Raw genomic sequence first — 26,207 nt, forward strand, 5'->3', positions numbered from 1 at the left:
TTAAACTAGAGTTTCTTGATAGTGAAGAGGCTTTTGATGAAGGCAATATTTTCACAGGCAGTTGGTAGCTTGATATTTATCTGTTTGGAATTATGACTAAAAAGGTTCCAGTTAGTGACCCTTGGGATGCATAACTGCATGCTTGATATATCTGCTTGACCTTAATTACTGCAGCTGAAAGTAAAAGAGGCGTATTTTCTCACTGTGACAATCCGTACCGTATCTAATGTTGTTGCTGTGCCGCGCTACAGGCCAGCCGACTGGCAGAGGAGTTGCGGCACGAGCAGGAGCACACGTTGCATTTGGAGAGGGTGAAGAAGGGCCTGGAAGCCCAGGTCAAGGACATGACGGCTCGGCTGGATGAGGCCGAGCAGCTGGCACTCAAGGGGGGGAAGAAGATCATCCAGAAGCTAGAAGGGAAGGTAAGCTGCAAGTAGGCTCTGGGTCAGGCCAGCTTTCAGTATTTCAGCCATTTACAGAATTAAAATCACCATGCTCTTTAAATGACTTTTAAAACTAGCAATATGTCACAGTGTTTTAAGCATTTTATATTAACGGAACATTGTATCATAATAATTTCATCAAGAAATTATTCACTGTATGTATGACTGACATTGAAGACGTTTAAGGAATATTGGTAATGCGTGATATGGCACAAATAATATAGTATTATACTATTACTTATGCATTAGTTAACGACAAACTAAATCTTAGTTGCATACTGATCTCATGTTAATTCATCATTAATGAATCATAATGCATCTTTCCAGTTAGTGTATTTGTTATTAAATCTCATTCTGCAAACCTTTGTGATCTACTGAAGGAACTACTGAAGAAACAAGTAATGAATAATACGTGAAATACTGCTCATGTTCGTTCATCATTAATGAATCGTGACTCATCTTTTAAGTACTGTATTTGTTCATGATTTGTTCATGATTTATACTTCAGTAGTAACTGAGTTATTACTAAGTATTTGTGTCCCATCAAGTAATGTGTTACCAGAATATATAGTTTTTTAAATCCTACAGTGTAAGTGAAACTTTTGGTCTTGCAAGACACACTTATGTCTGCTCTCTGTGTTGGCAGCCTTTTCTCATTTGTTTTTCTGCAATCTCTGTCTTATGCCATGAATGGATCGTCTAGGCAAAAGAGCTGGAGTTGGAACTGGACACGGAGCAGAAGAGGCATGCTGAGACAGTGAAAACGTTACGCAAGAACGAGCGGCGCCTGAAGGAGCTGCTCTTCCAGTCCGAGGAGGACCAGAAAAACCAGCAGAGGATGCAGGAGCTGGTGGAGAGGCTGCAGAACAAGATGAAGGCCTATAAGAGACAAGTGGAAGAAGCGGTATGGACTTTTGCAAGACTAACATGCATTGATTTTATGCTTTTATTGAAGTCTTCCCTCCTGCTTTTCAAACCTATTTGAGATTTTCTGAAAGGTTTTGCAACAATGCATTATATAATAATGCAACATTATGTAAAATTTTAACAGATTTTCATCACATAATGCTATGTAATTACATAAGAAATCATACGAAATGCATCACAAAAACACACTGATGCTCTTTTTTTGGCAATGTTATAATAAAAATGATAATGATAATAATACTAATAATAGGTTAATGTTACAATATAAAATGATAATGTAGGCTATAAATTTGTTACATTTTATCGAATTATTACATAACGTGATGTTATTTTATAATTCGTTGTTACAGGCTTCATTTAAATATATGAATTCTGGTGCAAAAAACTTGCAATTTGATGTCGTGCTTTATTGTGTTATCATCCCAAAATGCAATCAGGAAGAGCAAGCCAACATGAATCTGGCGAAGTACCGGAAGACGGTTCACGAGCTGGATGACGCAGAGGAGCGAGCAGACATTGCCGAGTCAGCACTAACGAAGATCAGGACAAAAAGCAGAGGAAGCTTCAGCAAGGGCTACTCCTCTGTAAGTGTGAAGCCCCTGTGGTGTGTATGTATAGTTATTATGTTTGTCTTGCACTTAAAGGAAAATGAATTAGGGGTTTAACAAAGTGGGGGCAGCATGGTGGTGCAGTGGTTAGCACTGTTGCCTCACACCTCTGGGACCCGGGTTCGAATCTCCGCCTGGATCACATGTGTGTGGAGTTTGCATGTTCTCCCCATGTCGTCGTGGGGTTACCCCACAGTCCAATAACATGCTGAGGCTAATTGGAGTTGCTAAATTGCCCGTCGGTATGTATGGTGTGTGAGTGTGACCTGCGATGGGCTGGCCCCCCATCCTGGGTTGTTCCCTGCCTCGTGCCCATTGCTTCCGGGATAGGCTCCATACATACATACAGTTGTATGTATTTATTTACAACCCTGCTAGGAGGGGTGGTCTATGCTAGGCTGCCAGCAGGTGGAGTCTTGCACCTTTATACTTTTGATGACTGAGCCAGCAGTGTTCTGGGGCATATCTAAGCAATATGATGTTCTTTTATGCCGCTAATCCATTTTCTGTTCTCTCGGTGCAATTGTGTCATTTCCTGAATGCCGTTTGGTCCTTTGTGTCTGTACTTCAGAGTCACGTCCTCACTAATGATTCTCCATAATGGATTTTTATCCAGAAAAACATAACCTCACTGGTGCCTGGGGGAGGGGTAGGGGATGGAAATGGTTTATCGCCTTCATTTTTCATCCTGTGCAGTTATTAGTATCTATTCTTGTCTGTCATTTGCTGTTTACTTTTATTTGTTTCTTTGGAAATGAATATTAGACTTAAGACCATGCATTCATTGTGCAGCAATTGTTCATTGTGCAACAACTGTTTGTGTAAGTCCCTGTTCCAAAAGACTACTTCCTTATTGAGTTCGTATGAAATGTTACTTTTTGTTGTGCCCCCAGGGCTACAGCACCCCCTTCCCTGGGATGGTCAGGTCACCCAGCTCTGCTGGATCAGAGGGCAGAGGAGAGAAGATCATCCATGATGACGAGTCTGTCAGCTCCCTCATCCCAGCTTATCTGAACTCCCTGAAGAAGCTGATGATTGATGATTGAGTATCAGTTATGAATGTTATAGGAAAATAACTGGCGAACACATTTTGTTGCTTCTTTTTATAATTCAAAATGATTTCAGTGTTTCAGGTGGGTTTTTTTGTGTAAGAAAATATATGGTGTATTATGAATTAGTACATGGCTGGACAGTACAGTTATGCTTATTAAGTGTTATACAGTAAATAATTAGCAATCCAAATCAAAATAGGCTCTCATGGCTGGAAGCCTTTCTGTAATTCCCCTAAGAAAGGTGCTTAATCTGAGTGGCTCACTAAGCGTTTTGTCTCCTGAGACAGCAAATGGAGATGGAATGGACAGTCTATTAGCTCTCTTCGGATACAGTAGGCTGGGCAGTTGGATGAAACCTCCAATACTGCTGTCAAGGATGAATTGACAGGAAAACGGGAACATTCCTGAAAAAGTGCTACTTTATATCTTATCAGTCATTGACTGATTACAAGTGTTCCATCCCTCGGAACATCCCTACCCTCCCCCATTGTCATAGGCTCCCATCCATCCTTCCGTTCACCCATCTCCTGTAACTACTTGTCCTATTCAGGGATGATGGGGGCCCAAACCTATTGGCACAAGGCAGAGAATAAACTAGGATGGGGTGCCGACCCATCGCAAAGCACACTCACGCATGCACACCTAAGAACAATTTGATTAAAATAAACCTCAACATGTTTTTGTACCTGGATGAAACCCCATGATGACACGGGGAGATCATGCAAACTCCAAACACACGTAGGCGTGGGGGAGCCTTGAGCTCTGCTCCTAGAGGCGCGTGGCTGCAGCGCTGACCACTGCGCTGCCTTGCCGCCCCTCGTAGACTCATACGTAAATTTATAATCAAGGGCGGCAAGTAGGTAAAAACTGTACTTGGCTAATACAGTAAAACTGTCACCTGTCACTCAATGTCAATTGATAAATACATTTACTCTGGACTGTGAACCTTTGTTTTTAATAATAAAAGTCTTTTTCTTTATCTTACCATCGTTGAATCGTAAATGAAGTTTTGGATTTTCAAAGGCAGAAGGAATCAACTACAGCTGATGACAGTAAAAAGCTCCATGTCATGCAGTGTTCTGCAAGTTTCTGGGAACAAAATCAAAAGGTAAATGATTCATTTTAAATGTTTTTTTTTATATACATTTTTTATTTCCGAAACTTACTATATAAAAATCCTTCAGCAGTTGCCATATCATAGCGAAGTCACCGTTGAACTGGGTCCTTTTTCCTGGTCTTACTGGAACAGCTGCTAAATACTGACTTCCATGTCATCTGTACAAAGACTGAATTTTTAAATCCAGCTGGTTTCCTTTCTCTCAGTATTCAGACTAATCAAACCTCAGTGTCCATCAAGGTTTCAGTTTATTTATCTTTTTTACTTTGCCTTTTATCCCGGTAGCAAGTTTGCAAAAAAAAGCAACTAAAAGCAAAACAAATCAAAATAAAACAGAAACGAAAACTTTCAAACGAGCTGAGCTCCGAAAAAACCTCCAGTTCTGTGGATGAAGGAGGTGAAAATCTACTTCTGCACTCTGTGCTCCTGGACAGATCTTTCATGTGGATATTATATCTGGCAATTGGGTCTTAGAATTAGTGAACTTCATGAGGGAACAATGTTTGCACCTGCAAAATGGCCTCATATTGCTTTGCCATTATATGATCCAGCAGAGCAATAACCAGACCAAAAGATTTCCTTAATGGCTGCCCGTACCATCAGAGATCTCCCATGTTTAACTGCTAGCTGAACGGCAACTGAAATCGTACGTTAAAGGCTCCCCTCCATCTTCTCCTGATGAAGGAAAGAGGGTGACAAAGGACTCATTAGATCCTATTACTATTTCCATTGCTTGGGGCTCCAGGCTATTATGTCTTTGTGCAGCACGGCCATAAAAACCTACAGATTATGTTGAGGCTGAGCTGTAGTCACTTTTGAAACTGCAGTTTTGTGGGGTTTGGCCACCGTCCTATTAAGTCTCCTTCTATCCCACTATCCCACTTCTCTAATGTCTATGTTTGGCATATTTTGCCATGAAATTTAATCCTCACCTGCTCCTTGCTTTGCCATTTGGAAGTGGCTCCATTCAGGCAAACCCTTTACGAACACATCAGAAATTAGTTGCAACAGTTTGCTTTGAAAACACATAACAAACTGCTGGTTGTCAGATTCCTTTTACCAGCTGACACATACTGATAATGAGCGTTCAACACAATATGACTCTACTTTGCAGCTCTAACGGCATTTTAATTTCTCCATAATTAGTCCTTTTATAAATGGCTTTTCTGTCATTTTGTCCACGCCTGTGTGTTCGGCTGTATTTCTCTGATCAATCCCGTGGTTTTGCATGTATGCACACATCAGGGAGAACGAAAATCCAAAAAAATCCAAAATTTCAACTTAGTTTTTTTTTTTTACGTGTTTTTCTTGTGGAAATGCAGAACTTGCAGAGGAACTGAAACTAAGTCATAAAGTGGGCATATGGGGGGGGGCTGAACACCTGCCCCTTTTGCCCAAATCATTGAAAGTGACCCTTTGTTGATAATTGTCGTTCACGCTAAATTTACCACCCCCCCCCGGCCGGCAAAACTTTCATTACCCACATCCTCCTGTTCCAGCATCTGCCCTTTAAAAAAGTCCGTACATGGCACTGGTGTGTGTCAAATGTTAAATACAAACATTTAAAAAAGAAAGATTAATCGCATGTTTGAAATAGGAATGTGTTGTTGTGGTACTATTTTAATGTGAATTTATTTCAGTTATCAGTATATACTTCTTGCATGAGGTTGAGAGGGATCTACAATGTCCAGATGATCCATGGTGTGGATCCTGCAGCTGCTGAGGAGCACTTCCCGTTGAAATCACTGGTTTGCGTGTTCGGCTGAACATTTTTTCGCACTTTATGCCAAAAAATGTGGAATTCGGACTTGAATAATAAAACATAATGTAAAGCAGGAATTTTAGCACTGCTCTCCACGCCGATAATACAGCGGTCTTCGATGGCCCTCTATTTTGGGTCAAAATAGCCAATATTTCCTGATAGCTGGTCTTTCCAAATGGAACCTGCTAATCTGTGAGCATTACTCCAGTGTCAGTCGTAGATGCAGGGACTTCGTCTTTGACTACCTTCCACTTCTTTTTTGCTAAACTGCATCATCTAGGTGACATGGAAAGAACTCTGGTCCCTCTCCACCACCTTTTCAGGACTAATTTCCAGTGGACCCTCCTTGAGCTGGCTTGGGCACAGACTTGCCTCCCAGTACAGTATGTCCCTTTTGTAAAGTTATTCTATACAGTAGGAACTGGTAGCTATGGCTGCTGTAGTGACTGTTAAAGGATTTGTTTTTTTTTTTTTTCTGTGAGTTTAACTACCTGCAGTGACCGGATTTGCCGGAAAGGAAATTTGCTTGCTAGGGTTCCAGAAACAGAAACAGCCACCCATCTTTGTCTAGAGTGTAAGTAAAATAGTGTGATGAACAAAACATACTAATCAACAGCATTTGTATGTCTGAAAACACCTAGTGAATGAAGGTGCTTGGAGGTGAATAGCCGGATTTGTTACTGCTATGAGGAGAAACTGAGTTTAAGTGGTGTGCAGATAGGCCTATCTGAACACACAGCTCACCTACAGTCGTGGTGCTTCTGGAGATAAAGGGGGTTGTATCTACCTACAGTCACTGGCCATTGATTGTCTATAGCTGCTACAATTGCTTTAACTAAGACATAACATTTGTGTTTCTTTTTGACTAAATAAGTTAATTCAAGCAAACTTTATACAAGGTTGGGATTTGTATTCTTCAAAAGTTGAACAGAATACCACTACAGATAGCTGATGTTTGAGTTATATGGAATTATTACCTCACTTAACAACAACAACAAAAAAGTATAAACTTTCTTCTATATAGTGTTTAAAAGCACATGAGAAAATGTACACTGTACATTATTTTACAAGATATAACACAAAAAATTTACATCCAGTTTAATCGGTTTTTATATTAACGCAAAACTGTCACTGACGAGCAGGTATACTTCCATTTACAATAAAAAAGCAAAAATGTTCTAGTTATATAACTGAACGATTTTGCCATATTACACTTCGCACAACATATAGGTATCAATATGAAACAGTAACACCATGTACATCAGTAAATAAGTAATTCAATGAAAAAAAAAATCAAGCTGTGAAACATACACTTCTGTTGAAATTGTTATCCAGTTAATTCAGAATAATGAAAAACAGTGTTACATGTAATTATATTTGTATAAAAATATGCATTGCATTAAAAAAAAGTTTAATATATTATCTGTACCTCTGTTATTTTGGGTAAAGTTTGGCTGTCAATTTGCAGGAAACTTCTAAATATGTTTTATAAATGTACATACAGCTCATAAAAATGCCAGATGCCATTCTGGATTTCCACACTATGGCAGGTGAAATTTTGCTTTCCGGCAAGAAAATAAAACCCCTTTTCATTATAAAAACATACAAATTGACAATTAACACATTTTAATAAATCACACTTTCACTCAAATTCCCCATGACCTACTGTAACCATAAAAATCACTCTATCCAGTTATAAGAAGAAATAAAAACACAAATATAGTATATTTTTAATTGTATTCTTAACATGCCATGCAAAGATCCCTGACATGCATGATGACGTATGCAACTTCACGAGACACCTCTAGCCTATAACTGATAGCCTCTAGGTACTTTAGAGAAACAGGCCATATTGTTCTACACTTGGACACGAAAAAACACTTGGTTATGTACTTTTCTCAGATGTCAAAGTTAATATATAAGAAAGTTCAGTTACTGAAAATCTTATGTGAAACATACCAAATCAAGCAGGTCTTTTACCAAATGCTTGCATATAATTTATTTATCTTTAAGGACCCATTAAACGGTTTCAATATTATGGCAGGAATGTGTTGCTGTTTGAGTGCACAAGGTTTTCAAGATTATGCTTCTGAAAAATGTGTGTTTACAAAAAACAACACACGCAAACACACACACACACGCACGCACACACACGCACACACAAATCATAAATGGAATAAGGGCAGCAGTACAAGGATTATTTCTCATGTTTTCACCTATATAGGCACTATGAGGTGTACATAGTGAAAAGGTCATCATCTGACTGAGCTGATCCTACAGGCAGCATATGGAACTCTTCTGTGAACAACAGGTTACATGCCATCTTCATGATTTATAGCAATATAAACGTCCTGCACTAAAACCATAGTTAGATTGCGTAAATCTGACCCTGGCATTCGGACTATAGCGGACTCCGAAACTAAAAATCATAAGATGTCTAATGGGATAAATGAATTGCAACCATTTTTCCATGTACAGTGTCTAATGGTGAAATCCCTTGAAAATAATATGATAAATGAGAATGAAGTTTTCCAAAGACAATAAGGACTTCCCATTCTGATGTATATATGCTATCTGCACCAAACATATATTATTATTATTATTATCATCATAATGTTACTGTTTTATCTATATTAATGGTGTAACTGTGATGTGGAATTAACACGTGTTCTGACAGATATTTCCCTGAATCTGAGTAATTAATGCAATTGTGTTTGTATAATGAGGCTTCCTAAAATAGAGGTTTTATCTTTTTTGTACAAATAGCACAAGCTATTTGTACCCATGTAAAAAAACTATCACATTTACCTCTCTTACAAGTACATTTATATCATAACATCAGCTTCAGATTTAGTGGGCACAGACATTTAGGATAAAATTTAAATATAATTCTAATGTTCAGGATCTGCAATTTAATTAGATTTTTATTTTTACATTTCTTCAATAAAATGCACTTTCCCATATATATTATTTCTCAAAATCTACAAAGTCTACATGAAAAATATTTAATATACCATTACATATCTGTCTTTTGTGTGTGTGTGTGTGTGTGTGTGTGTGTTTGTCCAACATAGAATCAACAGGTATGCCTCTATGTCTATGCACACTATGTTCCAATCACATGAATAAGGATATTATATGTTACGTGATGAACTGAGTGTGTATGAAATCTGTTCTCATCTCTTCCATTTCCAAGGCACTGGATGATAATTATATTTAACATAATATAACTTTTCTACTTCAATTTCTAACATCAGAAAAAAATATAAATAAAAATACTATAGATAGCTAACACTTTATTTTAGATATAACACATAATCATAAAAATATAATTATCATTTGTGAATAATTAGCAAGTATACCTATTTCAAGGGAAATGGATAGATAGGTTAACAGATGATACAAATGTGAGATAAATTAAATTTATGTCTATATATAAATTGAATTCAGATGGCTGAATACATAACATGGAGGGAGTGACAGTCTATTAATAGTCTACAAAGATGCTGCATCGCTCTGCTATAAGGAAGTCATTCAATTTATACTAGTCGAACAAGAACAAATGTGCTGCTGTTTGTAAATGATCAGACAGTGCTAAAATATTATGGGACCTACATTTGACTTTTGGGAGGGCAAAGAGGATGGGAATCAAGCCCCTTGTATGAAGTTCTGGTGAAATCTGCACCACTAGGGGCAGCACCTACCTTGCCTTCAGATGAAAAAACCATGACAAGAGTCATAAAAGGGTACACTTATGTTACCTTCAGGACTTTCGGAGACAAGGCACTTGGGGCTGCATAGCCCATAGGCGGCTACCAAACGTGCATCACTATGTTGTCAGCCATGGCTTTCATGAGAATTATCATCTTCTCTTCAACCATTCAGAATAATCATTGAGAGATTATATATTAGAGGGACTGACATGAGATTCCTCTGCTTGTCTTTAATTAAGCCCTTTCTATGTATGCAGTCCAGTAATGTAAAGACTGCTAATTGAGTCACTGCAAAAATACTGACTGGACATTATTAGCTGAACTCTTTACGAGAACTAAGTTTTCACTAGTCTTGGGTATTAAAAGCTCCTAAAAACATATCAGCAGACACAACTATTCACAATGAAGTTGTCAGTGTTAAAACTACAAAATACCTTTGGATTATGGTGTAATTACCTTGCTAATTAATCACTAATAAATAAGATCATGAATGTTAAGCATAAAATAAAGTGTTACTAATGAAAATGTATTTTAACTTATACCTTAAAGCTTATGCATGTTATTCTTCTTTGATGATGGATTTTTATTTTCCTGATGCTTTTAAGAGATATGGTGAAACCTCATGTGAAATGACTGTTACATTACGCACTGAGGTGTACAGAGGATGGTACGCTAACCAAATATTTAGCAGTGTTGGCCATAACAGTCTCATGCTCTGAGTTTGGAATGTTCTTATATGACAGGAGGGTCGGAGGATTTCGAGCTGAGCTGCAGCCCCCACTTCTATAGCTCCATGTCCACAGGTCGCACTTCTCCAGTTTTGTTGTCCTTCACCCACAGCTCCCTGTCTTTGGCTGGGTCCACCTTCTGAAGCAGCTGATCCACAGGCTCCACGGTCTGTTAGACACATGAAGGAAGAGTAAGAATGCTAAGCATCCTGAATCTTTCTGCCGATATTCCATTTTAATGGAAATTAAATAAGACTGAATACCACAGAAAGAAAAAGTGTGCGTGGATAACTGAATATGCAAAAATGTTAGGAAAACCGCAAAGAGTGTTTCCAGCAATGGTGCCGATTCAAGGGCGGATGAACACAAATTGTATTTTATATTGACATATATTGGACTACACTTGTCATTAATCAAAGAAATGTCCCTGTTAATGCACCGTCACTTACACTTTGGTTAAACATGTCTGTCTCATGCCGCAGAGTTGTGTACTGGCAAAGAAGCTGCCGTATCATCTCCACACGTTCAACCTCCAGTCTTTCCAGTTCCTAAGAGAAATAAGAGAGAATTCAGATGAAAGCGTACCTCCGTGCAACCTGCTTCATGTATCATTCAAAGTACAGGCTCATATCCATCATGTACAGTGCTGTCAAAAGTTATTATCCAATATAACCACGTGCTTGTTGAACTTGACCACACCGTCTCAAAGTGAAATTGAACAAATATATGGAATGGCTGGGGTGCCCTCAACGTGTTTGGTTATGGGGACCAACATCTTCTTATAACCATCCAATAAAATATCAATAATGTTTTTTAGCAGAATTAAGAAATACTGTTTTTATTGTATTACTGCTTATTGGTATACAATGCTAAGTAATATTTTTGTACTAACAAATATGGCTGCCCAGATAAACAGCTTTAAACCTTAAAAGTAATTTTGTATAGTATTGCAGTTATGTATAAGTCCACAGAAATTGGTAGGCAAATGATGTGTTTAGTTACTATAAGTAATTACCAGGCTGCTGGTCACCATCTCCTCAAACCATTTGGACTGGGACTGATTGTAAAGATCAACACAGCGCATAAGGTCATCGCCTACAGAAGGAAATACACAAATAAAAATGCATACTATGCCAGACCATTGTATTATCACAATGTACGTAATCCCTGAGGGATAAGTCACTACTGTATTATAAAACAATATACAAAGAACTAATTGGGGAAGCATTGAAATACGAAAAGTACTTTGTGTCACTGAAGTTGTAGGAGAAATATGATGAATTAGAAAAGCATAATAGAGCAAAACTAAATTACTTTATACGTTGTAAGGACAGTATGTAGGGTTTCCAACAGGTGGCAGCAACAACCACAAATTAATACTAAGGCATGGTAACTTTCACGAATAAGTTATTAACAAATGTTACATAACACTTAACAGATTACTAGTTCATGTACATAAAAATACTTGCATTTGTTACTAATTGATGATTCATGTATTACTGGTGTCTACAGAGGCAACCTACCATCAACCTTCAACACTTGGGAATCTTATCCATCCATCCATCCATCCATCCATCCAACCATTTTCCAAACCGCTTATCCTTATGGGTTGTGGGGAATCCGGAGTCTATCCCGGAAGCTATGGGCACGAGGCAGAGAACAACCCAAGATGGGGAGCCAGCCCATCGCAGGGCACACTCACACACCAGTCACTCACACATGCACTCCTACGGGCAACTTCAGTACTGTAACGCTGATTAGCCTCAGCATGACTTTGGACCCGGAGGAAACCCCAAGACGACATGGGGAGAACATGCAAACTCCACACACATGTAACCCGGGCAGAGGTGTGAGGCAACAGTGCTAACCATCACACCACCATGCCGCCCCTGGAATCATATTCATTTACTGTCAAATTATTACAACTATATTTTTCTTTTAATTATTTGATTTTTCAGACAACTCTGGTTCAAGTTCTAATTTGGTATTACTGTGAGTATATCATCTGAAGCCTTTTCTGCATAAAATTGGACTTGGGGGAGAAAGATATTTTTGTTTGAGGAAGTAGAGGTCTGCGAATGTTACTGACAAACATGGAGTTTTGGCGTGGAGGGTATCCTTGTTGTCATTATTCTGAGTTATAAGCATGAAGCTAAACTGTTTAGTCAATCACTGCTTAGGGTGCATTTCTCCCTTAATTGAGCACAAACCTTGTCAGCTCAAAACTCAATGCTCGCCAGTTTACTAATAGATAGTAAACTGATAGAGTGCATGAGCAGTTCCAACTTCAGATTAGGTACTGCAAAATTATCTGCAACTAACGAACACGTGATTTGAAAATATCCGAAAGCCTAATTTCTTACTCTTACGAAGTAGAGGGAAATATGAAATTGGTGGTTTTGAATCTGTACAACCCATGAACAAGTACTGTGTAGTAAATGAAACAGGTATAATTAATGCGTGGGGAAGTCTGTTTAGTCATTGATTGAACCGAATAGTCAACATGAATAATGTGTTACTGAAGAGTGACAAAATGCTTTAGCTAGTATTTATTTATTAATTATTATTTATTAATATCATTTATAAATGTTGAAAAACACAAGAGCTAGTACATGAATTATCATTTGGTAACATTTCTAATTATTTGAATGTACACAAACTAATAATCTGTCAAGTGTTATTTAATTAGTTAATTTATGAACGTTATTATAAAATGTATTATATTAGATAACTCTCAAATTTGTGGTGGCTTCAGGTTGTATGATGCATTTTAAACAATTTGATAACTTACTCCAACAGCTCATTTTTGAGCTCTGTCCAGTGAAGGGTTTCTAAAGGAATGTGTTTACTACATTCCACTGATACTGGAGCACCTTGCAGAAATATTTTTGAAGTTGTATTTTTTTTCTAAAAAAATCTATATATTCATCAGGACGATAATACCTTTTTTTGTAAAGGATTCCTAAGGTTGTTGCAAAATAACTAAATAAAATATGGATAAAATCTGTTTTCTCATAAGCTTTTCAAAAATGCCTGTACTGTAAAGTATACAGTACATTGGCAACGACACCATACATTCATATTTAGGTTCTGCATTAGTTTTATTTCCTTGCAACATACAATTAAAAGTCAAAGGTTTATTTTAAAATAATACTGACTACAATGATTCCTAATGTTAGGGAACTTTTTTAGATTAAATGGATTTCCACTGCCCTGCCACAGCTTAACGGTGATCTGGGCTCTGTCAGGCCCGATACAGGCATCAGACTCACTCACTGGCTCCGTTTCTTACTTCCTAAATGAATTACAGCTGGCAATCCTTCCCTGTAATCTTCATCTGGAGGACTGGTATTTAACCCCCCATTACTAAGGGATTTTGGCAAACACTGTGCAGCGAATGTTTCAAAGTGTGTGAACCAGTGACCTTTGTTAATACACGCAACAGCAGAAACCTGAGTGGCTTTGTCTGCTTGTATGTATCAGGCTGCCCAGGATAATCAGTCTTTTTCCGTTTTTTTACAGGGAATTTGTTTGTGTTTCCAGTCATCCCGAGTATAGAATTGCCGATGACAGGAGAAACCCTCCATTTAAAACTGCTCTCTGTTTCTGCCAAAAGATTTGCCACAAGAGACCTGCAGCAACTGCCCACACCCACTTGCTCTTTTGGGTCACCATGAAAATAGAGCATAACATATGTTTCCAAGCTCTGTTGTGATTCTAAATACTGCCTGAACAGAATGATAACACCAGCCCTCAGCCCAGAGACTATTGTTGTTAAACATCATGTGCCACTATTTTTAACAATAATGTGATCATACCGTATTTACACACTACATTAAAAATGGGCCAAAACTGAGCTCATACAATACATAGCCAAGAAACTCTAAATGAAACTCCACATATTGAGTACAACTCTCTATTTAAGTTTCATTCTTGCAAGATAGTGAAATCGCTGACTGGCTACTGATGGCTCCCCACCTGCTTGTGTTGATTTCCGTCTTGCCTTCTTGATGTCCTCCTCTGTCTTATTGCTGAGCTTGATCTCCAGCTGCTGGGTTTTCATCTCCAGGTCCTTTTGTCTGTCTGCTAGTGCTTTGCGAGCCTTGGACAGCATAGAACAAGAGATGAGTCATGGTCCATCAACCTCAGTCTTGTCCTATCCTCCATGATTTGCTACACTTTCAACAGTATTCTCCGGATATTACTGACACAATATGCAAACATATCCATAACTTGGCTTGCCCTGTCTAAGATGGATTTTACCTTATTACTCAAAAGAATATTAAGATTAGTTACATCAAATTTTTTAACAGGATGTTGTTAATTGCAATACATATGCCTTGTATAACAATGTAACATGCAAAAACTGCCATGACGTACATGCCTGGTGTGTTGAAATATATTTTGAGGAGTTATTAAGCATTCCAGAATTTACCCCTGGGATCAGTAAAGTTAATCTTAATCTTAAGGCCTCAAAGGTTTAATGGTTTCATAAGCTTATTCACCCACCTTTCAAGAACCAAATCCTGGTCACTGCTGTGTGACATTAGCTTATTAATTAATATTCTTTGGAATTAGTGTTGAAATATAACTCACTACACTGGTCATATTTGATTTATTACAAGTATGTTTAAAATTGTGTAAAAGAGGTTCTGCTGGTGAAAGTTGCACAAAGAAATTAAAATTAAATTAAAGCATGGAATACAGAAAAATACAGACCAGCAACACCAATTCCATATTACTTAATTAAAAAGAATTTTGCATTTCATACTATCAAAATGTCACTTGTGAACAGACCTTAATCACGCAACAGTCATATTTTCTAAATATAGATTTAGCTTTGAATCGTAATTACAGGGAGCTTCATATGATTCATCATAACAAAATCAGTGAAAACCTCCATCAGTCTCAATCTATCAGCCTGTCCATCTTCCATAGCTGCTAATTCATTACAGTGTCATTGTGAAGTTACAGCATAAGACTATAACTGGAATAGCACACTGTCCCTTTATATAATTGTGTGTAAAGATGGGTATAAATCATTGTGAAATTCTCTTTTTCCTTCATGAGACGGAGTAAATATATTATAACCACAGCTAGCGACATGGGCCCAGTGACAGGTACAGTAAGAGTTATCAGTATTCTTCTATTGTACCTTCTCCACCGAAGCACATCGGCTGGCCAGCTGCTTTCGCAGGTCAGCAATGTGGTGGTCGTACTTCTTCATGTCCTTCTTGAAGTTATCCCGGAACGTGAGGAGGGGTTTCTCCACCTCACTATGGAGCTGTGCAACAATGTGGAAAAGCAACATGAGTATACGGGAAAGAAAACAAACATGTGTTACATCTGATGTATCTTACAAGTCTGAACCAGAATCCAGTAACGCCATGTTTGTTTTCACCATAGCTAAACTAGGAAAAAGTAGCAAATTGCACTAAAATCGGGGGGGATGTGTCGTAACATCGTTGCACAACCCTTAAAGAGGAATTCTGACTCAGAAATGAGTTTGCTGCATATTTCAAAAATATGAGATATGTCATTGGTTCTGGGTCATGTGACAGACAATTGTGTTGGTTTCCTCTTGCTTTGACAAGCTAAAGCAAATCAGTTTCCTCCCTTATACTTCACATCATCTTGGAGTTTGAGACTTTGTGGCATGTCGACATTCAGGAAATTTTAAAATAAGCATGTTCTTTTCCATTTATTAACTTAACCTTTACTGTTAACCTCTGAAGGAAATCCAAGAAAATTAAGTAATTGTCATTGTCGTCCTGTAAGGAGGATACAGTCAAAATAAACAAATAGAAACAGAAAGTATTAAAAAAAAACATATCGATTCAGCAACATTTCTACATGCCCACTGCCTACTGGAACTCATCTGGTTGCTGTTTATCAATTCATTCCATTACAAAAAAAAACAATAAATAGTAGGGTTTTCCATTCCAGCTGTGCAGAAGAACTTTCTCATTAGCTAAGCCTCACCATTTTTAATTCAATGATGCAGAATCGATCATTCCTATAGGCTATACAGGCTCTGTGGGTTAGGCCTCTCTGCTGGTGACTGGCAGAACGCCGGTTTGAATCCTGTACTTGGCAGATTAGTTGCATCTCCATTAGGTGCTTGAGTAAAGCCTTTAACACCACAAAATACTCCAGGTATGCTGGCTAAATGGAATACCTTATGCTGTCACTCCAAGCTTTGTTCACACTTGTATAAAAGTCTCAATGTAGAAGGAAGACAGGACATGTGAAAACTAAAGAATTCCTATGTACTTGTACTAAGGTCAAATAAAATATCATTTTATGTTGTGTGCAATAGTCAGATGGTGATAGTCTAGCTTGCTCTAGAAATAATTTAGGTTCAACTAGTAACATTTTATGTGATGTTTCATAGTTTCACCAAATTTATGTTCAAACAATTGTTTTTTTTAATAATGCAGTTAATTGTCGTAATAATGTCGTAATTAATTGTTTATAGCTGAAACCAGTGCTTAATTTGTGCTGGAGCCTGCTGAATCTCAGGCCTGGCGCCTCTAGCTCAGAGCAGTCGAGTCAAACTTTGAAATGTATCGAAATTTAATTAAGAAATGTATATTTATAAAATTGGTTTGTGTTGTATAATTCTTTTTGACATAAATCTGCCTAAATTAATACGTTCCACTTTTATGATTTTGATCTGAAAGGGAAAAACCACACCTCGTGCACAAAGAAAAATCAACTTTTTGGCCAGGAAAATAGATGAGGGAACCGTCTGGAGTATTAAACTCATCTAACAGGGTAAAAAAAAAAAAAGCTCCTTGGTGGTCGGCCCCCAGGGGTGGATAAGATCCGCCCGGAGTTCCTCAAGGCTCTGGATGCTGTGTGGCTGTCCTGGTTGACACGCATCTGCGGCATTGCGTGGACATCGGGGGCGGTGCCTCTGGATTGGCAAGCCGGGATGGTGGTCCCCCTCTTTAAGAAGTGTTCCAACTATAGAGGGATCACACTACTCAGCCTCCCTGGTAAGGTCTATTCGGGGGTGCTGGAGAGGAGGGTTCGTCGGATAGTCAAACCTCGGATTCAGGAGGAGCAGTATGGTTTTCGCCCTGGCCGTGGTACAGTGGACCAGCTCTATAATCTCGGCAGGGTCCTGGAGGGCTCATGGAAGTTTGCCCGACCAGTCTACATGTGTTTTGTGGACTTGGAGAAGGCATTCGACTGCATCCCTTGAGGAGTCCTGTGGGGAGTGCTCCGGGAGTATGGGGTGCCGGGCTGCCTTATAAGGGGTGTTCGGTCCCTGTACGACCGGTGCCAGAGCTTGGTCCGTATTGTCGGCAGTAAGTTGGACTCCGTCAGGGCTGCTCTTTGTCACCGATTCTGTTCATAACTTTTATGGACAGAATTTCTAAGCGCAGCCAGGACGTTGAGGGTGTCTGTTTTGGTAACCTCAGAAGTAGGTCTCTACTTTTTGCAGACGATATGGTTCTGTTGGCCACATTGGACCGTGACCTTCGGCTCTCTCTGGAGCAGTTTGCAGCCGAGTGTGAAGTGGCTGGGATGAAAATCAGCACCTCCAAATCCGAGACTATGGTCCTCAGACGGAAAAGGGTGGAGTGCTCTCTCCGGGATGGGGAGGGGGTCCTTCCCCAGGTGGAGGAGTTTAAGTATCTCGGGGTCTTGTTCACGAGTGAGGGAAGGACGGAACGGGAGATCGACAGGCGGATCGGTGCGGCATCAGCAGTGATACGGGCGCTACATCGGTCTGTCATGGTGAAGAAGGAGCTGAGCCAAAAGGCAAAGCTCTAGATTTACCAGTTGATCTACGTTCCTACCCTCACTTATGGTCATGAGCTATGGGTAGTGACCGAAAGAACGAGATCGCGGGTACAAGCGGCCGAAATGAGTTTTCTTCGCAGGGTGTCTGGGCTCTCCCTTAGAGGTAGGGTGAGGAGCTCAGTCATTCGGGAGGGACTCAGAGTAGAACCACTGCTCATCCGCATTGAGAGGAGCCAGATGAGGTGGCTCGGGCATCTGATTAGGATGCCTCCTGGACGCCTCCCTGGTGAGGTGTTCCGGGCAATGTCCCACTGGGAGAAGGCCCCGGGGAAGACCCAGGACATGCTAGAGGGACTATGTCTCTCGGCTAGCCTGGGAACGCCTCGGAATTCCCCCGGAGGAGCTAGATGAAGTGGCCGGGGAGAGGGAAGTCTGGGTTTCCCTGCTAAGACTGCTGCCCCCGTGACCCGACCTCGGATTCAGCGGAAGATAATGGATGGATGGATGAATATCATAAGATTGCTGAATGATACATTATTTCTTTTACGCTCTCTAGTAACAATAATGGGTGTCAACAGACTCCTTTTACTTGGGTACGCGCCCCAATATTTATGTGCTGTGCCCCAGTAAAATCACATTTAAATCATATGCATAATGCGGGTTGGGGGGGGGGGGGGGGGCTGTGCCACTGTAGAGCTTTATGTCTATCTTTGTCTACCCCTGGTAACAAATGATGTTTGCTTTGCTTTAAAATACATTTCAGTTTTCAAGTTTAGCTTCCCACCCTACATAGATTCACTATACACTAAACTTATTTTTTTAATTTTTGCCAATTTTAACTAGGCTGCTAAAAAAAATCTCAAAAAAATACTGTCATGAAGAAATTACTTAAGTAAAAGGCTTAATAAGTACAATAACTATACTAATCACACAATATGAATGTTGGCCTTTCTGGTGCACTTTTTACTATTATGATCAGACATCAGCCTGTGGTGATACATAGGCAACCATGCTTACAAATGACATGAAGCCTGGTACTGTAGGTATGCAACTAGTAAAAAGAATGAAGTGCTTTTCGTGGAATGTTCTATTACCTTAGATGAGAACTTCAAGTGAACTTCTGCTTCATCCGACAGGCTTTTCTTCAGCTGTGCCCAAGCTTCTCCAAGTGTTCTGTTCAAAATAATGTCCATGGTGTTTAAGGGAGCAAGTTACTATCTAAATATTCTACTGAAGCTACAGTTCAAAAGATCACGGCATCAACCGATTTGCTTCAACAAAATTCTTCCCTGAAGACATTTAATTGTTATGGCCAAGAGCTCTAATTATCTAATGATTGATCTAATAATCTAATAGTCATCTAATCGCTAATGAGTTTAACTTTGATTTTTATTGCTCTAAATAGCATGTCTCCTTATTTTCAGCACTTGTACATTTTAGAGAAAACTGATGGCATCTAATAAAACAGAAACATCTATTATAAAGATAAAGTATTTTTAACCCAGTAGGTTAAGACAAGAGTTCTCGCTGAATTGGGGTGAGTTTGACACACAAGATATTTCTTTGACATGTGACAGTCATCTCTAAAAGGGCTTTTGCCATAAAATTTCTTTAACAAACAGATGTATAAAACATATATTACTGTACATATTAAGTATGCCTCAATCTTGAAATGCACGACTCCAGAGATGTTCATGAGATGTTATTTACTGTAGCAATATCAGTACCTCCTATTGCAGTCCTCTCCAGAACCTCTAATATCTGATTTAAAAGTTTTTTTGGTTCTTGGGTAATGAATAATTGAATAGCCACCATTCTGATGCCTGAGGTGATTATGCTGTTAACAATGAATACTCCTTAGAGGGTCAGCTTGAAGAGTTACAATAACATTTTACCTAATTTAAGATTAAATGGGCCGGATTAAATAGGGCAAATTGGTGTGGGGCCCAATCAAAAAATAGCACCAATGGGAATGGGCAGTTCTGCGGGTGATCTACAAAAAATGCACAAATTTATGAACACAGACACGGTGAATTCATTTAAATAATAACTAACTCAATCTACCAAGGGCAGCGCAAAATAAGACATGCTTAATTTTCAGCGTTAAAATGGTGCAATTTGCAATCAATCGCCTACCACAAACCTTAGTAAATCACACCGCGTGATTCATTTAAATACTCCCCTCCCCCAAATGTAGCACTTTAAAAGGGAACTCCTACAAGAGCATATGCAATATGGCCAGTCGCAAAAATTAACTGTCAATGCCTTTCCACTGCTAATTTTTGACTTTGTGTCTTTAGTCGATACTGGTAGTACTATTTTAATGGCAAAAGAGGGTCTGCAGTGGTGCAAACCGTTAGTAAATCTATTTATAAAATATTTTTTCATTTATTTATTCAAGCACTACTGTGTTTTCTGTACTTAACGTTTACTTGATGTTTTATCGCTAAGCCCATGTCTCCAGCTAATTCAGCTCATTTGTTCCAGTACTGCTGACCTGACTTACAAATCCAAGAGCAATAAAAGAAAAGAAAAAAATAAAACCAAAAGAATACTGCAGAGTAATGGTGTCACAAGTACTTTGGGAACAATTATATTTACGTTATAGCCACACAACAAAAAAAAATTCGATGAAAAAAACAAGCGTATCTGATGGTGGATACAGAAGCCGGCCAGAGGAACGATGATTCATGCTTCACGACAAAGGATGGAAATGGATGGAATAACAAAAGTTTTGTCCCAGATTAAAACGTGTCTTTTTGCAAACGAGTGGCCTGACCACTGTGCACAATGTGGATGCTATTGAAACAATAGCTCCTTGTTATAATGCCATGATAATGTTGCTGTAGTTCTTCGACTATGGATTGGTATGTTGGCACAGGACGATATAAACAGTGCTTATGCCAATGCAACGTTTCAACGTTTCTAGATCTATGAAAACATTTTGAACCGTATTTTTATATATAAAAATATAGTGATGACATATACTCTAATGACACAAACAATAGCAGAACACATGCATAGCAAAATCCTCATAAAAATAAACCACCTATCACAGACGTCATAGGGTTAAAAACCGGCAAGAATGGGTGCTCTGTCTGCCAGTGATTTATTCATCACTTCAAAGCACATGAACAGTGAATCTCATGTGCTTTGAAGTCATGTAAAATATGCCTCAGTGTGTGCTGACTTATCATCTCAACCTTTCTGCAAGACCTTGCGGGCCTAGCTGTGATTTACAGGGGAACCGCGGCTCCTCCTTCTTCCACGACATCCAGCTCAGACTTTCAGATGCCTGCTTCCATCACGGAAACACTGAAAGGCAGCCCTGAACTTTGTCAGAGTTACTGTTAAACACATGTGCTCACAAAGTGAAGCTGAGGCCATCGCTGCAGGATGGGGGGGAGGGTGGCGGCAGAGGTTTAAATAAGGTAGCAGTAAGCAAACCATGCAGTCATGGCAAATGCGTTATCTGCATTTCCTGAAGGTAATATTCTCTATATCAGTGCTTCCCAACCCAGTCCTTGAGGGCCCGCAGACAGTCTTCGTTTTTGCTCCCTCCTGGCTTCCAGTAGGATTTGGATGAGAAAGATGAGGAGGGTGGGAAGCTATATAGCAAGTTAAAGGAGTGTGTGTGTCTCTACACTGAGGGATATTTTCTTTAGTTTGTTCAGTTGCTCTTTTTAGTCCACTGTTTTACCGCTAAAGACAAATGTGCAGTTCCCATTCATGTGGCTTCAGATAAAGGAACAGTACAAAATGAACACAGACCCTCTTCCCAGTAACCCCAAGGTGCGTACCTTTCAAAAAATATGCAGAGATTGTAATTTTATTTCCTGCAGTCAACATCTAAAAGTATTGAAACTGTAAAACACTAAATCATCCCACAATGCAAGGTGAAAACGAGACAGTATTAAAATACAACCCCCCCCCCTAAAAAAAAAAAGGAAAAACACAATACTAACCCTTCTTCTTGTGCAGCTAATGGAATCTGTGAAAGTTTGGAAAGGTTCTTCGCATATTCTTCCTCAATCTTTATTCTGAAATGGTAGAAAACACAAGTCAGACTCGTGTGTATACTGTAGTCTGGATGGTTTATAATACAGAAACAGATAAAACCAAAAGCAGGTATCAGCATAAATGCTACCTAAATTTAATCTTGATTCTTTTTCTATTATTTTCAGATTATATTTTTAATCGCAGACGCAACAAATATGTGAGCGTGTTCACTGAATTGCAAGAAAAATATTTAATCATTCAGCAGACATTCAATAAAGGGGAAACAATTAGTGTCACGCTCAAAAAGAGGACGTGTACAGTGATGTAATACCTGAGTGAAACCAGAAATTGCAACATAAATTCAAAACTCCAAAACACTCTGAGTGGAAAACACTGGATGAAACAATACTCTTATGCAGTACTCTTTCCATAGTGGTTACTGAGGGGAGAGTACAACTTTATTTTTTTCCTGTACACACCTGGAAACATTTATATTTATTTATTTGACAGAGACTTTCATCCAAAGCAACATACAGCTGATAAAGAACAGTTAGGGGCCTTGCTCAGGGGCCCAACAGCGAAATTACTGCGCCAGGATTTTAACTGGTGACCTTTCGATCATGGAATAAAAGGCCAGACCCGCAGAACCACACACTGCTACATTTTTTTGAGTCAAATGCCATTTGTCACATTGTGAGTCATGCCATGAGACTGTCCACTGATATTGATAGGAGGCCAGTACAGGACCAGTGATGACCAGTAAAGACAATCACCCACCATTAGGTCTGATTACAGCTTATTCTTCCTTTGCCTCAAAACGTTCACTTTTAGCTGGTGGGGGTCCACTTACAGCTATACAGCCAAAACGGATGTTTACTAGAAAAAGGCATTCACACTCTGATGAACTAGCAGAACTTCAGTGTGTGTGCGTGTGAGATCTCATTAACATCCACTGCTGCAAGAGATGCTGCAACATGTTTGCAGAGGTAGACAATATTAGAATGACGGAGTTATGCTGCCTTGACAAATGCAGTTTGTTTGTTTTTTTTTTTAATTATTAATGAAGAATGTAGTTTCTTTACACACTCAATAATGGAGGTGCAGCATGCACAAATAACTGGAAATGCAGAGTGGCAGCAGATCTGGTCACCAAGCAGATGAACCATAAAGCATGAAGCGGAATGCAGATTAGCAAGTGCATATGCTTGCTAGGACAAAAATGTTTTCTAATTGAAGCACGAAGATCAGTTCTTTGCTTTGCACACCCACTGGTTGGCAAATGTGCTGCCTCAGCATGAAAACAGCTTATACAGACTTTCATAACAGTATGAGGTTTAACATCCATACAATAGGTTTCCTATTCATTTTTCAAGCAGATGCAAATATTGAATCTTTCTGATTTCTCCAAAATAATTTGCTTCCATTGCCTTGACTGTTACTTTGATTTACTCAGTGAAGAGCCTTAATGCTACTCTCTACTTTAAAGAATGTACAATGCAAGCCCATGATCTTTTCCAGGAGACAGAACACCCTTGACATTAGTTCATCATATACCTGGCAAGGACACAATACTATTGGATGACTTAATAATTCTCTATGGCAGAAATTCCCAGCACAATGTCCCTCAGAATATGTGACTGCAGGAAGTGCATTTGAAGAAATCATGGATTCTGCTGCAGTTTGGTTTAGACAGGTTAGGTATCACTGGAACACAAGACACAGAGGAACGGGACTCCCAAAAACATGCATTTTGGGAAATGCCAACCACACAGGATGTTCCCTGCAGTGTGAGCTGCAGACATGCCAAAATGAACGCAAACCAACAGTTAAAAATAAAGCCTCCGAATATCTTGGAAGCAAAGGCTTCTAAGACCTTTTTGTGGCTAAGAAAGAGCATTTAAACTTTTGCAAGGTATCACAATGACTTGTGTTTACTTTCACATGTATGTTTAGGTACAATAAAATGAATTTATACTTTGGCAAAGCAGGGTCAAACGCAAAATTCTTCTTTGTCTTAACAATATATAATGTTAATTGGGTTATCGTCTATCCATCCTTCAACTGCTTATGCAGTACAGTGTCATGCTGTTCCTGGAGCCTATTCCAGGAAGCGGAGGGCACAAGGCATGGGCACCCTGGATGGGATTTCAGCGCAAGTGGGAGAAAGCTCACACAGCACTGGGAGAATATTAAAACTCTACACACAGCTGGAGATGGGATTCAAACCCCCGGCCTTAGGGAGTGTGAGCCAAAGGTTTTCACACTTAGCCACTTTGTTGCCCGTTTTTGTCAGTGATTAAAATAAAAAACTTTAAAAAAATTCCATAAATAATTGTGCAGAGGGATTCAGGTCTTGAAAAATGGTTTACCAGAAAAATATATCACTTTTAGTAAATAGAGCCTAGAGAAAATGAGTTTGCAGCAATTTGTATCAATAAAGCCATTTTACCTTTCGCGGCAAAACTCTGCCATCTCTTTCTGCATTTGTTTTCCCTTAAGCTGTTTCTGCAGTAGAACCTCAAACCCCGAGACAGAGGCTGTTCCCTGGGGGTCCTTCTTGTCAGTCTGGGAAGGAAAAGGAAATCGGGAACACATGCTAAAAATAAATAACACATCCCCCTGGAGGCTTTCTGTGGGAAATCTCTAGATGAGCACTATCTCAATAAAAACACAGATCTTTTCTTCTTAACACAGTGATGGAATGTAAGAGACAAAATGTGGCCCAATGTCAGTCTAAACACTGCAAATCCCACAGAGTACCGATAAAACTTTAAAAGTAAACAAATGACATTAATCTGAAAATATATATTTTTTTATTTGCTCTTGATTAAGAAGATGACATTAAGTTAAACTGGTGTACATCTGTGCATTGCGCAAGGCTTCTGACACAGAGCTGTCTCCCGTTGGTTAAACGTCTTAATCTTCGACATGCTTATCCTGGTCAGGGTCAAAGGACATTACTAATACAATAATACACTTAAATTTTGGCACCAGGAACCGGACCAAGTTTCACACTGAGGAAAAAGGTGAAATTGAATAAACAGCATCCATATTATGGAAATAATTTAAATTGGGATCAAGCGGAATGCTGATTTGCCATGTTTTTAATAATAAAACTGCAGAAGTACCACTAACATGCCCCTTTTTTATTATTTTCATGAATTATATTTACAGTGTTTATATGGCAATGACCAAGCAAGGGCAAAGTATCAAAACTGTTAGAAAGCATGGATCGGATTCATGCCTGTACAAAAATCTGGATGGTTAAGTCCAGGAATTGAAAACAGAAAAGGAAACAATGCGGGCTGTACAGTGGACATTATACTTTAAACTCTACAGATCTACAGTTCTGAGTGTCTATACAGAAACATATTGTAGGCCAGATGTGTTATATCACATGATATTTCACGGGAGAGGGAGAAAAACAGGGAGGGAGAGGAAAGCAGAACATCTGGAGGACATGCAAACTGCTCACAGAGAAACTATGACTTATTACAGCATAAAGGCACTGGTAGTATTCCTGGTGCTGTAGACCCCAGTGCCGCCCATGAGGCATTACACATAATATATACTGCACTCGTATTTAAATGGTTACGAATCAGTGGTATTTTGGGCTGTAGGATGGTCAGGCTGAGGTAGGTCCTCTCTTACCCAGAAATAATCACAGTAGCTCCACTCATTGGGTTTCAGCAGCTGTTGCTCTGGCATATTCATCGGCATGGGAAAGGTAACACAGTTGATCTGCAGGAAAGAAGAAGAAGAATGAAGTACTTGTTAATGGGTATAACAATAAAAATAAATTCAGGCTGAAAATAAGTGCAAAGGAAAACACACGTGGGTCTTTTCAGAGATTTATAAGAACCACATCTGCATGTGTGGGTGCTTGTTTTTATTGCTCTCTTTAGCTGACCTCTTTTTCCAAGTCGTTAAAAAAAAATGCATGGCAATCTACACTGTCCCTCCTTCGCTGCTGAAAGCCGTGGCACAGAGCAGCCCCAATGGCCTGGAAGCACCCAGCCTACAGACATGTCCCACAGAATTCAGCCCTAATCAGTCCTTACATGCATGGGCCATTTGTCCTTATTTTCAGTGTCACCGCTGGG

General features: G+C 39.2%; 2 protein-coding genes across 5 annotated transcripts in view; one reads left to right on the forward strand and one right to left on the reverse strand.

Moving 5' to 3' along the window:
- The window catches only part of LOC125742085 (putative uncharacterized protein MYH16), a 51,984-nt gene extending 47,970 nt beyond the window's left edge, over nucleotides 1-4,014 (forward strand). For all 3 annotated transcript variants that reach the window (XM_049013740.1, XM_049013742.1, XM_049013741.1), the window contains 4 exons: nucleotides 252-422; nucleotides 1,147-1,347; nucleotides 1,808-1,954; nucleotides 2,872-4,014. In XM_049013740.1, coding sequence (XP_048869697.1) covers nucleotides 252-422; nucleotides 1,147-1,347; nucleotides 1,808-1,954; nucleotides 2,872-3,024 — 672 coding nt within the window. In that variant the 3' untranslated portion in view covers nucleotides 3,025-4,014. The remainder of the gene's footprint in view (nucleotides 1-251; nucleotides 423-1,146; nucleotides 1,348-1,807; nucleotides 1,955-2,871) is intronic.
- A 2,976-nt stretch (nucleotides 4,015-6,990) lies between these two features.
- gas7b (growth arrest-specific 7b) overlaps nucleotides 6,991-26,207 on the reverse strand; it is a 73,806-nt gene continuing 54,589 nt past the window's right edge. For both annotated transcript variants that reach the window (XM_049013743.1, XM_049013744.1), the window contains exons 6-14: nucleotides 25,756-25,845; nucleotides 24,554-24,669; nucleotides 22,071-22,145; nucleotides 19,200-19,278; nucleotides 15,506-15,634; nucleotides 14,329-14,452; nucleotides 11,366-11,445; nucleotides 10,800-10,898; nucleotides 6,991-10,519 (exon numbers count right to left, since the gene is read on the reverse strand). In XM_049013743.1, coding sequence (XP_048869700.1) covers nucleotides 10,406-10,519; nucleotides 10,800-10,898; nucleotides 11,366-11,445; nucleotides 14,329-14,452; nucleotides 15,506-15,634; nucleotides 19,200-19,278; nucleotides 22,071-22,145; nucleotides 24,554-24,669; nucleotides 25,756-25,845 — 906 coding nt within the window. In that variant the 3' untranslated portion in view covers nucleotides 6,991-10,405. The remainder of the gene's footprint in view (nucleotides 10,520-10,799; nucleotides 10,899-11,365; nucleotides 11,446-14,328; nucleotides 14,453-15,505; nucleotides 15,635-19,199; nucleotides 19,279-22,070; nucleotides 22,146-24,553; nucleotides 24,670-25,755; nucleotides 25,846-26,207) is intronic.

This window comes from Brienomyrus brachyistius, chromosome 5 (genome assembly GCF_023856365.1).
Source record: "Brienomyrus brachyistius isolate T26 chromosome 5, BBRACH_0.4, whole genome shotgun sequence".
Classification (NCBI taxonomy): Eukaryota; Metazoa; Chordata; class Actinopteri; order Osteoglossiformes; family Mormyridae; genus Brienomyrus; species Brienomyrus brachyistius.